Source organism: Hemicordylus capensis, chromosome 3 (genome assembly GCF_027244095.1).
Source record: "Hemicordylus capensis ecotype Gifberg chromosome 3, rHemCap1.1.pri, whole genome shotgun sequence".
NCBI lineage: Eukaryota > Metazoa > Chordata > Lepidosauria > Squamata > Cordylidae > Hemicordylus > Hemicordylus capensis.
This window is the reverse complement of record NC_069659.1, coordinates 120528125-120544549: the sequence shown is the minus strand read 5'-3', so window position 1 is coordinate 120544549 and position 16425 is coordinate 120528125. Positions and strand designations below refer to the sequence as shown.

The window sequence follows — 16425 nt, the reverse complement described above, 5'->3', positions numbered from 1 at the left end:
AAACTTATAGAAAGGCCATGTCAGACCATCAGGCCCTGGGGCCGCTGTGTTCTTTCCCGCTGAGATAACTGCTCTGACCTCTTCTATCGTTACAGGATGGGTCAAAGAGCTTTCCCCCCCTCAGTGAGGGAATAGCTGAGACCATATTCATTCAGACTGCAGAACCTATCTAGATAAGATTGAAAGTCCTTTACAGAAATATCCTTCAATGCATACAAGTTTGTACAAAACTGGGCCATGATCTTTAACATATCGTGGGGGTCGGCCTTTAGTGGGCTACTTCCATCCGATCGCAGGCCTTGGGATGTCAAACTAGATGCATTCATCTTGTCCTTTGCCCACTCCCCTTTTTTAACTACAGACCCTTTGAAGCAATACAACTTATTTTCTAAACGCTTGTGCCGCAGCTCATTTTGAAATGTCCTGGTTGTCTCTTTGTAGCAGCGGCATGATTCCACGTCGAAGGCTTCTCCCCGTTCATCTTATCGACAATCCTCAGATGTTGGGTGATCGCTTTCTGATAATTTTTGACCCCTATCTTATATGTCCGGCTGGTCACTGCCCTAGTACGGCAACCCACCCTCTTTTTAAATGTCTCCCATGCTCCCAAAGGATCACCTTCTACCTCTAATAGCCGAGGGATCTGCCGCCTCAGTTCTTTCTGATAAAAGGACACCTTTGAGCTATTCATCACTTAAAATTTTTGGGTGTAATCGCCAGAAGGGCTTACCATGTGGAAATACCTCAGAGAAATTACAAATAAATCCCACAGCCACATGGTCTGACCATGGGGTAAGTACTAGTTTACACCTGTAGACTTCAAAAGAAGGGGGAGCCCAGAGTCTATCTAGCCAGCTAGCTGATCTCAGGTGGTAATATGTAAATTTGACTCCAGGTTTAAATTTATGTCTATACTGTGATTTAAATTTCTCTTCGTGACGGACTGGGGGAAAAATCAAAATCATTATATACCCCCAAGGCCTTATCATCTAAACCCAGAGTCTCACTCAGAAAACATTGGAGAGCTTTTTCCTCATTCGTTAGAGAGAGATTTGAGGGGGAGACTGGGAGGCCTCCTGAAAAGGCTTTCCTGTCACTCAGTTGGGCTCTGTTATTAAAATCCCCCGCGATCAGGAGGTGGTACTTGGTGTCACATATATCTTTTAGTTTAACCCAAAGAGCCTTCCTAAGGTGTGATTGTCTGAAGGCTCGGTCAAACCTTTGAGTGGTTGCCAAGCTTGGGTCACCCCGGACAGTGAAATCTACATACATTAGTCTGCCCTGATCAATTTCTAACACCCTCTCGATTTTGAGATCAGGTCTGTCTTTAAACAATATCGCTACCCCTGCATTGCCGCTCCCATCGTAGGACCAGAAAGATGGGCCCACTGTCCATTGCTGTTGTGCCGAAAAGTGGTGGCTCTCATTTTCAAAATGGGTCTCTTGCAGAACATAGATGTGATAGTTCCATTTTGTTAAAAAGTGTAGGATCTCTTGCCTACGATTTGGTGACCTTAATCCATTAACATTCCATGTAAGTATATTATAGGAATTGGCCATACAACCCATGATAGGAGGGTGTTATGTGTAAGGCAAGGACCCATTCAGACAAAGAGTCGCTGTTCACATAGAAGCAAGGCAATAGAATGATAGGCATTTGTTCCTCAGATCTCGGATCATGTCGAGTATTGTTCAAAGGGGCTTATTGGGTTAATTCAACCCTTACCTCCACAGAGAACAACAGTCTCCAAGGGACACCATCTGTAACCTGCCCGTGAGGTAGGAGCGGAACCACTGCAGAGCAGTGCTTCTTACCCCCAACACCCTCAGACGCTCCAGAAGGATACTATGGTCAATAGTATCGAAAGCCACCGAAAGGTCCAAAAGGACCAACAGAGTCACACTTCCTCTGTCAATTCCCACTTGGAGATCATCCATCAGGCCGACCAAGGCAGTCTCCACTCCATAGCCAGCCTGGAAGCCAGTTTGAAATGGGTCTAGATAATCAGTTTCCCCCAAGACTGTCTAGAGCTGGGAGGCCACCCTCCCAATTACCTTGCCCAGCCACGAAAGGTTGGAGACAGGCCTGTAGTTACTCAGCTTTGAGGGATCCAAGGTAGGCGTCTTCAGAAGCAGTCTAATAATTGCCTCCTTAAGACTAGGAGGCATCCTACCTTCCCTCAGAGATGAATTTATAATCTCTACCAGGCCTTCTTCAACAACTGCTCTGCCAGATAGTATAAGCCATGTTGGGCAAAGGTCAAGAGGACAGGGGGTGGGCCTCACCATTCCAATCAGCTTGTCCAAAATATATCCCTGAGGGTCACACAACCCTTCCCCTTACTCACTAGATGGCACAGCAGGTTTTTGGATAATTGAATTACATCTAAGTGACCATGAATAATATGATGGGGAATACTTTGGCTACATCTATGCTGAATTCCAGCATTGGTAGGGTGCTGAAAACCATCAAATTCTTCACTTCTTAAGCATCCAGGAGGGCAAATGGTTAATCCCCTATTGTATCCTGTTGAACAGAGGGGGGTGTTTGTGAGTAAAGCACAAGTGATGTCAGGTGTAGGCATGCAGCAACGATTTCCCAACTAAAGAGAGTCGTCTAAGAAGGCAAAGTTTTGTAGTGAAGTCTGCAGTGCACCAGTTCAATATAAGGGAAACCTGTACACCCAGCACCATTGGAAGAGTTGGGTTCTTGTCATAATAGAGAAGCTTCTCTAATGCCCAAGTTTGGTACAGCAGCAGGTGAAAGACCTAGCAGAGGGCTGCAATTGCAACATTTGCAGTGGTGCTGTCTAATAGCAAAGACTCCCAGTCAATGCAACCATAGATGCCCAACAATGCAACCACTGACCTGTACTTCCTCCCCCCTGCACTGTCACTCAAATTCCACCCTCTCACCATGCTTAAGTGTTGCTTGGAGTGACACTTTAAAAAAACAACCCATTTATATCCCTCTTTTCCTCTGAGGAGCTCAGAGTAGTGTACATGGTTATTTTTATCCTCACAACAATCCTCTGAAGGAGGTTAGGCTGAGACACACACGACTGGACCAGAATCACCCAGTGATTTTCATGGTTGAATTGGGATTCAAACTCAGGACTTCCTCGTCCTAGTCTAACACTCTAACAACTAAGCTATGCTGGCTGGGGAAAGATTCTGCCTGTGATTCAGAATGCTGGTGCCCCAGTGTGCTGTATCCCAGGGAGAATCTCCCTCTGAGTCCAGCATCTTTCACTTCATAAATAAGTTGAAAGCTTGAATATGGGCTGCATTAGCCTCTTCAGACAACATCTGTCTTCACTGTATGGCTCTGCAGTGGACTTCTGGGGATGCTGTGCCAGTGACAGCATCCATGGATATCTACCATCTGAAGATGGCTTATGTTGCAAGCAGTGGCCAACATGATCTACAGTTTTACAATGACAGGAGGAGGACTACAAAGGGGTGAGGGTCCACAAATGAAGCTTCTGTGTTCCTGCACCAAAGGCTTCGTTCCAAAGTGGACTGAACTGGGGGGGGGGGATGACACGCTATTTGCACATCTCCTCTGAAAAGCCCTGTCTGCTTGTATAAATCTGTCCCTGAGGGCTGAGCAACATCAGGAACATATTTATACAAGAGGACAAGACTTTTGGAAGGAAGAAGTAGGGAGGAGATGTGACAAGCACTCTCCCCTTCTGCTGCATGAAGAAGCCTTCAGTGCAGGCACACTGAAGGCTTCTTGTGGCCCCACAGCCTTCTTACCATTGCCAGGGGGCTGCAGGTCATATTGGCCACTATTTCTACACTGGTAAATTTTTATTCTAAATTTTAGTTAAAATTTAGTAGGGCCACCAGTGTTCAAATTCAGACAATTGGAAGACAGATCTAGTATGCAGCCACCAGGGGACCCTCTTTGGCCTACACTACAGTATAAAGAAGATACAAGTGGGAGATTCCATGTAATTGGCACTGGAGGGTTGCCAGTTTTGCAACAGATCTTCGCTTTTAAGAGCTGTCTTAAAGCAACCTCAAAGTATTGTTGACAGGCAAAAAGCAGCTTTGAAAGCGAGGGCCAAATGCCCTTCTCCCCACACTATTTGATTGGGGTTTTTTCTGGTTGCTATATTTTTTAGAAAAGGAAGATGGAGGTACAATATTCCTTTTAGTGACATGCATGGTTTGGCAACAAGGTAGGCAAGATGTTAAGCAGGCCTTTCCAGGCATGCAATAAAATAAGCATCCACCTGGTTAATTTTTGCTTTTCAGACAGCTCTTTCAGGAATAGGGTCAGTATAAAATCTGACACTCCTTTTGGCACTTTTGTTGAAAACTAGTAGATTATTGCTCAATAGTTATTGCTCAATAGAACTACAATAACTGCAGTTATTGTTGAATAATACTAAGCATTGTGTCATTCAGCAACTTAGTAATATTTTGTATGATGAACATTTATTTGACTCTTCCTCCCTCTAGTGTCTGTTCTGTAGTGCAACACAAAATATGACAGATCCTAACCGGTACATTTATTCTGTTAAGTAGTTGCACATAGCAAACAGTCAGCATCCTCACTAACTGTGTGCAGGCTCTGTGTGCAAAGGTGGAACAAATTTTAGCCAATCTGCCCTTGCCCTGAAAGTGCTCATACAAACATATAAAACATACAAGAATATGTCCCTTTTGCCCCTGTGCAGCCCCCAAGGACATATTTATGTATATTAAACAGCACTTCTGGGAGAAGAAGAGATGGTGAAAATCAGCCCCACCCCTGCCCACTAGTGTTCCCTGTAAAAGGGATTCCCAGATGTGGTTGACTATATCCCATAATACCCAAAGGCCACTGCAGCTGAAGATGATGTAGTTGATAACTTCTGGGAATCACTGCTACAGGGAACATGGCCCCTGCTCAGTGCGGCTCTAGGTTGCATGCAATTTATGTGCTTTGCATGCAGGTATCTTGCACGCAGTACCTCCATATGGTTAGTGAGAACATTAGTCCATGGTTCTTATCATAAATATCATCTCGCTTTGTCTTTTCTAGCTTTAGAATCTAATTATCCCTTCTATCATTTTGGATAGTTAATTGCTTTCATTGGCAGATCAGCCAGTTAAATTGCTTTCATTGGCAGATCAGAAATTAAAGTGGTAATTTCATGATAGTTGGAACTCCCCACCCCCTGAATTGCCTGTGGTTTGGGTGTTCAGGCAGGGCAGTGATGTGACCGGGTGGCACTTTAGTTATCAAGGTATTGTACATTGTTTCATACTAATGAAATAACAAGAGCCAATCATGTGATTAAAATAGCTGGATATTTTTAATAAAAGGTGAGAAACATAAAACTATCAAAGATAATAGTAGCCTATACCATGAAAACAGCCATTATTGTTAACAGCACAAAAGTTATCCCCAAAGTATAAAAACAACCCCTACAGCAATAAACAAACAAACAAACAAACAAACAAATATTCCTGCAACATAAACAGACCCACTGTCCCTTTCAAAGGTTTCTATAACTTTCAAATGTATACAGCTCATGTCCTGGTGTGTTTAGAATCTGATTATTTAGATTCATCACCAACTGTTGGTTCAGTGTATGGAGTCACCAATACAATGTGACTTTCGGGCAGTGATGGAACAGGCTCCCTGGGATTGGTCATGTCTTCAGAGAAGTTATCCATCTGGAGAATCACAGATGGGTTTTCAATGTGTTGCACGTCCAATGGGCTCTCGATGGTCACAGAAGCAGATTCCTCTGGCTTTGGGGTTTTAGGCACTAAGGACAATGAACACTTTTGACAAAGAGTGGTTTCACTTGCCCTTGCAGATGCCTCTGTTGCCAGTGCTGACATTTTCTTGACTGCCAAATGGTTATTGCACAGAATAAAACATCCGCTCAAGATCTGGAAAATAGCAGAAATCAGCCCAATCGGAAGCGCAGCTCCAACATATTGGTATTCTGGTTGATGTGGTAAATGGAAATCTTCAGGGAAGAAAATTGGTGCTTCTGACAAGACAGAAACCATATTCCAAACAATTGGAATGAAGACACCTATTCCTGATGATAAATTTAGAAGGCCTGCAATCAAAAAAAGGTTGGAAACATGTTTTCTCTGTTTTTGCTTCTTATATATATTTAAGAAGGCCACAGAGAGAAAGCCTGTTTGCACTGCCCCCGCAATGGTAGCGAGTACCATGAGATTCTGGGCAGCTATAATCTCACTGGGGAGGAAGGTGTGTAGGTTGCTGAGTTCTGTACAGTTCATGAGATTTTGCTCATCAACAATAGACGGATCTTCATCGACACGGCAGGTCTCCCAAATCCCAATCCAAGCAATGCTGGTTCCACCATAGTGGTTACTAACGTGCCACACTCTCCACTGGACAAGGATTGCGGATGTCATACACATAAGCCATCCACTAAGGCTCAGGAAAAAGGCACAAAGTTGAAAGAAGCTGACCTCAGCCAGGCATTTCTTAATTTTTAATTCTGCACCAGTTGATACTACGGTATTGATTACGACGTCGCCCATCTTGGAAACTGCAGATTTACTGGAAAAAACACACACACATATGTATATGCCATTATACACATGTAAGTACATCTTTTAAAGTTTGGACAAGGAATTGTACCAATAAGAACCCTGTTCAGCTTTGAACTTTGTTCTAGAACATCACATATCCCACCTGCAAACGTAAGAATGGAAGTCTGCTGCCTCTTCCATTATAAGTGTCAGGAACTGTTTCCCCACCTTTGAATGCAGACTTCTTGAAGCTACTTAAACTGCCCCACCACCAAGCTCCCAACAGTCCTTTTACAAGGAAGTAGAAAAGGCTCCTGGGAAAACGGTCAACAGGTCAAGATTCAAATACTAGGCTGAAAGGTTACGTGCCCAGAAAAGGAGCGGATTCTATACTTTGAGCAGCATCTGCACCCACCCACACAGTTTTGGCTATATTGATTACTGTGAATGGTTTTGCTGCAGTTTTCTCTCACAGACATCTAACCAAAGTCACTGGGTCATTCACACAACCAAAACCTGTGTTGTAGCAGGGTTTGGCAGGTGTGTACCATGTGCTCCCAATTTTGTGATTAAGCAAGGTAGGTGGAAACCCGGGTAGAAGTGATTCTGTGGAAACAATGTAGGAGGAAAACCTGGGTAGGGTTTCCCACAAACTTGCTTCCACACAATCACTTCTACCCAGGATTTCCTCTTTACCTTGCTCCTCACAACTGAAAATTGGGAGTGCACACAGTTCCCCAAACTGGGAAGAACCCAGTTTTTGATTGTGTGAATGACCTCAACGAATGGCCTAGGGGCATAGCAAGGTTGGAGTGGATTTTAAAATGGCCCACTCCCCTCACTGAAGTTCAGCTCATGAAGTAAATAAATCTTAAATGAGGCTGAATAGTGCTAAGAAAAAGTGTGTGTGTATGTGTGTGTGTATATATACACATACATACACACACACACCCCTATGTGCCACAACAGAATATCATCCTAAATTATTTTTTCCAAGGTTTTGTAAATTGTGGACGATGCAAGTCATTAAATGGTACTAGAGAAATACATGCTGTTCTGGTAGCTTCTGGTAACTTAACCCTTACATCAATTTCGGAGTATGAATACAACTGGAGGATGTCAAGGCGGGTGCGTGGCTGGGGGGGTCAGTCATGTGACTAGCCTCGGTCGGGGGGGGGCAAGGCAATGGGCCCCAGACAACTCTCTCCCCTTGCCCTATTATAGTTACGTTCCTGGAATGGCCTTTTCTCAGCAGCCTTCAGTTGTTATATTTTAAAGGGTGTGGGGGAGGAGGGCAGTCAATCAGTCAAAAGAGAGGGAGGAGTTCACATATGCAAAGACAGGGAGAATGAATCAGAGGTAGAGGAGTGTAGGTTTAGCTGGACCAGAAGCAGCCTGGAAAGCTGTGAGTCCAAGCAATTGTTCTCTTTGGGAATCTGAGGCAGGATCAGCAGTTTTGCTGTCTGCAGCAGAAATCCATGGCTTCAGCTATGCTCTACCTGTAGTCTTGGAAATACAACCCATTATTACATGAACGTAATTCTCAAGTGCTTCCTTAGCCAATGGAAAAGCAGCAGCACTACCACTGGACTTCTTACTCTTTGAGAAGGCGGGAGCGCTTCATAGCAAATACTTACATGTATCTGCCAAGTACTGTAGCATGTACCAGTATGTATGGCTCAAGACCGTAGCGTGCAAAGATCCAGGTCTTCAAGCTGCCTTCCTCGCCTGAAGGAAGACCTGTGAGCGTTTGAGCTGGGCGCCACGGCAACCCCTCTGTAGAGTTCTGAGCTGGTAATAGGTAAGAATGTTGCCAACTGCCCTGCTAACTGCTATCTGTAAAAGGGGCACATTTTTTAAAGGGGAGACGGTCCTATTTTTCATGAGTGGAGAGCAAGTGTGCCTATTCAGTTTAGCATCGCAACCTTCCCAGAGGATCTTGTTAATGTCTCCCTTGGGCTTCTTTTTAGAGAAGGCAGCCTTCTGGGATAGGAATTGTTTTCATTTTCCTTTTGCTATCTAAGATGCCTTGAGACATTTTTGTTGTTGCAAATTAGGGGTGTGTGTGTGATTTGTAATCACAACCAAATGAAAGTACATGAAGGCCTGACTGCCTGACTTAAGAGCCCCTGGTGGCGCAGTGGTAAAACTGCCGCCCTGTAACCAGAAGGTTACAAGTTCAATCCTGACCAGGGACTCAAGGTTGACTCATCCTTCCGAGGTCGGTAAAATGAGTACCCAGAATGTTGGGGGCAATATGCTAAATCATTGTAAACCGCTTAGAGAGCTTCCAGCTATAGAGCGGTATATAAATGTAAGTGCTATTGCTATTTAGATTGTAACATTTCAAACTGAACATGGGGAGGGAATGGTGAATTTCTATGTATACATTAGGAGTTACCCTCTTATTTATTTATTTATTTATTTAGGTTTTTATACTGCCTCACCCAGATGGCTCTTGGCAGTTCAAAAATATACCTATCTTTCCCTTCTTGAACTATGGATCTAAAAAATGTTAGCCTAATTTTAAATGATCACAGAATAAAAAATATCAAGTGCAAGTTGTTGCCTCATTCATTTCCCTGACTTATTTTCTAATACAAATAAAGTTATTGTCACCCATCGTTTTCTGTATCTGTGCCTGAACAGCATTAGACAGTGTGAATTAATGGGTGTTTTCAGGAACAGCAGCAGCAATAGGGTCATGTTGTCATTGCTTCCTATTATCTCAGAGTCGTGGATTGCCTCACGCTTGGTGTCAAAATAAGGCCATCAACAATAAGAGGGTGTTGCTGCAAATCTGGGGGGGGGGTTCCCCCAGTATGTCTAATGTGAATTACGTTCCTCCCCAGAGTCACCTCCCAACAGTTTGCGGCATTCCAAAAAGGCACCCTTTTGCACCAGTGCAACACTAGTCTGGACCTCGAACTTCTGACTTAGCAGAAATGCAGCATTAGTTTGGATGGCAGTCACTTTCTTGGAAGTGATTTCCCTGCAATTGGTATGTACACATGTTTAAGGAGGAGGCATTTGAGCTTGCCTGCCTTTGGGTTCTGGCTGTAAAGAATCCAAAACCACTTTGTCAGTAAAAGGAAGTCAAGCAAAGGTGATACTACTTATTGGAATATTTTAAACCATCCATAAATGAAGATTTATATAGAATAGCATATAGAGTGTGTAACCAATGAAGCAGCAAAGTGATCCAGCCATTCATCCCACTAGCATGTCCTATTAGTAAAACAGACAACCTATATCCAAAGACACTGACCATTTCTTTCTGTTCAGAAGTTAGCTCTTCCATGGAGGAATGAGTGTCTAGACTGGTATGCTTACCTGTAAAAATGGTCTCATTGGGCACATTTCTGTTTTCACTTAGCGGCTGCAGTGGCAGAACACCTGAATGAGAATGAGAAAGTCCCACTGACCAACAGTAGAATGGCTGATAAGATCCCAGCAGGAACAGCAGCACCAACTCTCTGCTCTTCTGCCAGAGGCGTAACTAGGGAAAATAGCGCCTAGGGCAAGCACTGAAATTGCGCCCCTGTCCAAACAGGAATGATGGGACTTGTAGTCAACAATATCTGGAAATCCTTGTTAAAAGGAACACTGTACCATCTAGACATGGTTGTTGATCAAAACCTGAAAACATGAGCCATCTCTGTAAAAGACTTAGAACAACAGTCAGGAGTTATGTGAGGATTCCAAGTGTCATTTTCTCTGTCTCATCTCATTCTTTTTAAAAAACACGACTTTGTCCTAGAGGATCACCTGCCCAAATAGCCACTAGCAAAATAGGGGAAGAAGAAGGTGGTGGTGGGGTGTCTATAAACCAGTGAATGATTCCTGCCAGCCTTTGTCTTATGATGACTGTTGGCTCATGATGGGGTGGGTATATGTGCATTCACCACACCAGTGCTTCCTTTGACACCAAGAGGGAGGAGGATACATTGGTTTGCCACACTAGAAAGAGGCATTTGCAACAGGAGCAGACAGCCAAGTTCTGCCAGGGCCAAAACCAGCCCCTGCCAGACTAAGAAATCATTGTAATTTGCCCCTTCCTGTCACAAGCAGTGTGCTGTTCTTTTATTATTGACTCTAACTCTCAAATATCCCAGTCATGGATGGAAAAATTCAGGGTCAATTGACAAGAGACACATTTTCTACATGGAAGTTTCTTCTGTGCAGGTGTTGTGCAGAAACCCATGTGTAGTGACCGCCAGGGGCATAGCAAGGTTGGAATGGGCCAAGATGAGATTTTAAAATGGGGCCCCAGCCCCTCAAAGTCCAGGGCCTCCGCACATCCCAGGCCCCCAAGGATTTAAGTCTGATATCTCAAAGTAAGTATGCTGCCTGGAAATACATTTCACTGAATACACACATGCACACTTCACAGTATATAGTGATATACATTGAGTACTATATATTTAATGCCTAGAACACACTAGCAACGCTAATTATTAAAATGGCCCCCTCGCTGCAGATTAGCAAAGGAGACTTTCAACCAGCCAGGGTGAGCCTATGTTTGTTTTCTCAGAATTCTGAACAAATTCAGTAAAGTTTGATTCCTGGAGGTTTTTCACACGAGGCTTTTAAAGTGCTTTAACACACATCTCCTCTGGAATGGAGGTGCTGCATTCACATGTTGGCCAGATTTACCCTGAAGTCCCTGCAAGTTATTGGAGAGAAGTTCACACACAAGAAAAATAAAATAAAATAAAATAAAAGCACAACACATGCTTCACAGTTCTCACTCAGACCTTCTGGGTTGCAAAACAACTTGAACATAAGTGCATTTATAAATGAATGAGAGAATGAATGAATAAATAAATATTTGTTCCAGACGTTTTTGTAATTTTCTGACATGAAGCAAGCCACTTATAGGCCTTAGATAGTTTTTGATTTTAAAGCCAGCACATTTCCCAGTCTGTTTTAAATGAAATATTCAGAGAATTCTCAGTCTCGCCCCACCCCCCATATCAGAGCCCTGTGGCAAGCAGATCCCTATATATGGGGGTAACCACAAAAAGGAATTCACAGGCTACCTTGCAAAAGCTGTGCTGGATGGTCTGGTCTGCTGCAGGGAGGGTCTGCTGCAGGGAGCTCTGCCAGCCTCCTTCCTGCCTTTCTTGGGGCCTGCCGAGTTCAGGCTTCAGGGAGGCCTACTCGGAGGCCTCTCTGGAAGCCCCGCCCAGCCAACCATCAGCTGAGAGGCGGGGAGAGAAGAGCTCTGCAGTTTGCAGGCTGCTCCGATCCTAGGCCTCGCTGCCGATCCTAGGCCGGAGCTGGAGGCAAGTGGCTGAGCGCCCTGGGGCTGGGCAGGTGGGCAATGGGGTGGGGGTGGCAGGAACTGGCGTGGCGCCCCCACATTGGTGGTGCCTAGGGCACGTGCCCTCCCCCCCACCCCCAGTTCTGCCTATGTCTTCTGCACTTCAAGGCATGTTGAATGTAGGAGGGGAAGTGATATTCTGCTTGGGTACTACAGAGTAAAACTCCCAGCTGACAAGAAGCAAGATGCAAACACCTGCAACTACATCCAAGAATCCCCCCAGGAGGGGGGAAATGGATAATCTGAGTTCTGCAAATAATTCTCATAGACATCTGTAAATTATTTGGGAAAGTATCATTATGTGGAATCAATGGAGTTACTTTCTAGTAATTTATTCCAAGCTTTGCCGAGGCCCTCTGCTTTCCCCCTGTGGTGGAGGTGAGAGAAAGGGGGCAGAAGGAGAAAACAAAAGCCCATGCAAGGAAAGGGGTGGCGGGGGCTGGGGGGGGGGGGATAGTAGTTTAACTAGATAAGTGCCAGAGTGCTCATAGACTGTCCTTATGACACCTGCGTCCAGAACCAGGAAATTACTTACTAGAAATTGCCAGGCCTTGCTCCTCCCAACTTTGGCTTCAGAATTCTCACTGGGCAGACTCAGTTATGCTTTCAGCTAACCCCCTTAGTTACTTTCAGCAAAAGGCACCAGTCCAGTATGTACCTGAAGTTTGGGGTAATACTAAAAAGACATCAAACATTTTAAAAATATACATTCTATGTGGTGAAAAACATAGCCAGCACGTTTTAGGAGTTAAAAATGTAAAGTGAGGTATCTCATCCATTTTGCAACAGGTTTGCGCCAAATTCAGAGAAGTCGTGCCTCTCATCCCCTAGTTGATGTGTTCATGATTTCAGAGAGATTAGGTGGATACCTTTCACTTTATAAGCAACAGAATGTTCAAGGCTTATAATGACAGAATGTTGGAAATACTCACCTGAGCTTTACTGGCATGATTGTGCCACTATAATCCTCAGCATTCACCTCATGAAAATAAGGAGAAGGACGTGACTGTGTGCACATTATTTAGGGGGCATGGCTAAGGACCTGGGAGGTGTGGCACACAGTTCTAACTGCAAGCATGCCCCAAATAGAAAGCAGTTATCAGGTAGCTGAGCTCTGGACGACAGTCACTAGGAGCCAAGAAGGTTAGACACTGAAGCCAGAATAGGAGAGGAGAGCTGGTCTTGTGGTAGCAAGCATGACTTGTCCCCATAGCTAAGCAGGGTCTGCCCTGGTTGCATCTGAATGGGAAGCTTGATGTGTGAGCACTGCAAGATATTCCCCTCGGGATGAAGCTGCTCTGGGAAGAACAGAAGGTTTCAAGTTCCCTCCCTGGCTTCTCCAAGATAGGACAAGATTTTTTTGGGATTTTTTTTATAAGAAAAGATTTTTTTTATTGTACCAACAAACTACCAAAGCATACAGTATGTTGCTAAAGCACAATTATATAAAACGTGGTTGTTTGTACATCATATATCTACAAAGATTTACACACAAGGATTTGGAAACCAACAGGGTTATAAAGTATATGCAGGCAGTACTGTAACTCGGGGATGGGGGATTACAAGGCACATCAGGTAATCGGGGGGGGGGGTTTACGTCCAACGTCCATTTCCATAATTTGTCCCATTGCTGTTGAGAAGAGATACACTTGTCTTTTTGCACATAACCATACAAACTTTTCCTGAAGAGATTTACTGTCTCATCCATGTGAACCTCTTGGTCACATCTTCCCTCCCTATTCCTATGTAGGAGCTGTTGGAAATGAACTTCCATGGCATTGACCTTTTGCACCAACTGTCCTAATGACCACTAGGGGCATTGGGAGTAGAGATAGTGAGTAAGGGTCTCCCTATCTGTCCCTACTCTATGACCCCTGAACTGACTCTGCAGCACTTCCTGTGCTGAGTCACAATCCTTCCTTTCCTCCTCGAGAGCAGATGGAAACATCTCTCTCTCTCCTTACCTATCCATTATGTAGTCCTTTAGATTAGATATAGGTCTTTCCCATCTACGTGTATTTAACCAATAAATATTTCGTGTTTAGTCATACAACGATCTCCATGTGTTTTCTCTAAATAGCTGCAATATCCAAACCATCCTCTGCTACCTACTCTGTAACTGGATTGTGTGCTCATTCCTTAGTGCTCTGCTGCTTTACATATTGTGGGTAAAAATCAACAACTTCTAACGGAATTGCATAAATGACATACAGGTTTACTAACCTGATTACGAGAAGGGGAACGTTCCAATTCCCTAGTATGAGGGCACCTGTTCCATCCCGTTTCCTTGAAGGTTTCTTTCTGGGACCTTGAAAAGAGGTTCTATCGCTCAAACCCGAGGTTAGTTCTTCCCAAGTCTGTTTTTCCAAATCAGGCCACTCTAACAACTTGCTTACTCCCTGCCACACTCTTTTGGCTACCACACACTCTTTTAAGAAATATGAATGGGTTTCCCTGAATGTTTTGCCTAGCTCACTAGCTTTCTGTTTACAGGTAATTTTAGGGCACTCTTGCTGGTCCTCTGGGAGCCCTAGCTTAGCCGCATTAAGCGGTAGTACTTGGTGGTATAAACGCCACCTCGTTTCCCATAAATGGAAAGGGACCCTTTTCTCCTTAAAAAGAGCGATAGGGTGATCAGGTTGCAACAAGTACTGTGAAGTGCGGTGTTTGTAGCGTTTACGTTCTAAATCAAGTTTTTAAAAACCCACTTCTAGAATCTCTCCATAAATTGTTTCCCCTAGCTGCTTAACTGAGAAGGATCCTTTAAATAGATCCGGTTCAACCTTCCATTTTTTAAAGTGTGAATAGCTGCCCTGCAAAATAGGGTTGCAGGGCAGGTAGGGCTACGCCTCCCCGCTCAACCTCCTTAAATGCTACCGCATGGGCCAAAAGGAAGGACGCTGTGTGCCATAATAGCCAGAAGATCTGGCTTTCAACTCTCTGAAGGAGATCGAGCGGAGGAGGGTAGACTACCACCAGGTTATGCACCCGGGGTATCAGGTAAGTCCGGATGTAAAACGCTTTCTGGTACATGGCAAGGCTCCATTTTTTCCACATGGTGATTTTAAGCATTACTTTTTCTTCCCAATCTGTCCAATTCCCTCCCCCCCCAGACTTTTTCCTTAATCCCATATTCAATCCCCAAAATGTTTACTGTACCTACCCACTTCAGCTTAAACCCTGGGGCCCCTTTGCTTTTACATTCAGAGATGGGTAGTCATGAGAGTTGCTGGCGTCCAGGGTCCATTTTAACAAATACACTTTTGTCAGCATTTAATTCTGAACCCGAGATCTTGCCATATTCCCAGAAGAGGTCTAGTATTACAGAGATTTCATTTTCATTCGATAACAGTAATGTAATATCATCGGCATGAGCTACAAATTTTACCCTAAACTCAGAATGCGGTTCTGAGTGGACTGGTGGTTCAGCTATCCCATCACTCTCCCTCCTCCTCCCTCCCGGGAAGATCTCGCAGGGCGGAGGGATAGAGACCATGAGTCCTCGCAGATGGAGTTCTCTCTGAACCCTGATCAGGATCGGATCCAGGGCAAAACCATAAAGTAATGGGCTCAGTGGGCATCCTTGGCGGACACCCAAATGCAAAGTGATCGGGTCGCCCCGCCATCCATTAATCTGCGCTGTCACCTTTGCATTCACATAGAGCAGCTGTATCCAAGTAACGAAGAAGGGTGGTATACCTTTAGCTTTCAACAATGTCCACAGGTCATTGTGGTTCACTTTGTCAGAGGCCTTAACTTGATCCAATAAGAGGAGGTGACCTTTCCAACTATCATTCTGTATAGAGTAAAAAAATTCTCGCAGCAGATACCCCGGACAGTGAAATCTACATACATTAGTCTGCCCTGATCAATTTCTAACACCCTCTCGATTTTGAGATCAGGTCTGTCTTTAAACAATATCGCTACCCCTGCATTGCCGCTCCCATCGTAGGACCAGAAGGATGGGCCCACTGTCCATTGCTGTTGTGCCGAAAAGTGGTGGCTCTCATTTTCAAAATGGGTCTCTTGCAGAACATAGATGTGATAGTTCCATTTTGTTAAAAAGTGTAGGATCTCTTGCCTACGATTTGGTGACCTTAATCCATTAACATTCCATGTAAGTATATTATAGGAATTGGCCATACAACCCATGATAGGAGGGTGTTATGTGTAAGGCAAGGACCCATTCAGACAAAGAGTCGCTGTTCACATAGAAGCAAGGCAATAGAATGATAGGCATTTGTTCCTCAGATCTCGGATCATGTCGAGTATTGTTCAAAGGGGCTTATTGGGTTAATTCAACCCTTACCTCCACAGAGAACAACAGTCTCCAAGGGACACCATCTGTAACCTGCCCGTGAGGTAGGAGCGGAACCACTGCAGAGCAGTGCTTCTCACCCCCAACGCCCTCAGACGCTCCAGAAGGATACTATGGTCAATAGTATCGAAAGCCACCGAAAGGTCCAAAAGGACCAACAGAGTCACACTTCCTCTGTCAATTCCCACTTGGAGATCATCCATCAGGCCGACCAAGGCAGTCTCCACTCCATAGCCAGCCTGGAAGCCAGTTTGAAATGGGT

The 16425-nt window shown here is 44.4% G+C and overlaps 1 protein-coding gene across 2 annotated transcripts; it reads right to left on the bottom strand.

Moving 5' to 3' along the window:
• Positions 1 to 5288: 5288 nt before the first annotated feature.
• On the bottom strand, positions 5289 to 11786 carry LOC128349192 (claudin-34-like). 2 transcript variants are annotated; one of them, XM_053305218.1, is made up of 2 exons: positions 11562 to 11786; positions 5289 to 6547 (listed from the first exon to the last, which is right to left on the bottom strand). In XM_053305218.1, the coding sequence occupies exon 2, from the start codon at positions 6526 to 6528 to the stop codon at positions 5557 to 5559; it is 972 nt and encodes a 323-aa protein (XP_053161193.1). In that variant the 5' UTR covers positions 6529 to 6547; positions 11562 to 11786; the 3' UTR covers positions 5289 to 5556. The 2 variants fall into 2 exon arrangements, with proteins under 2 accessions (XP_053161193.1, XP_053161194.1); XM_053305219.1 differs by lacking the exon at positions 11562 to 11786 and adding an exon at positions 8157 to 8721.
• Positions 11787 to 16425: the final 4639 nt, after the last annotated feature.

Excerpts from the sequence above, each read along its gene's own strand:
- LOC128349192 (XM_053305218.1), bottom strand. The coding sequence starts at position 6,528 with ATGGGCGACGTCGTAATCAATACCGTAGTATCAACTGGTGCAGAATTA.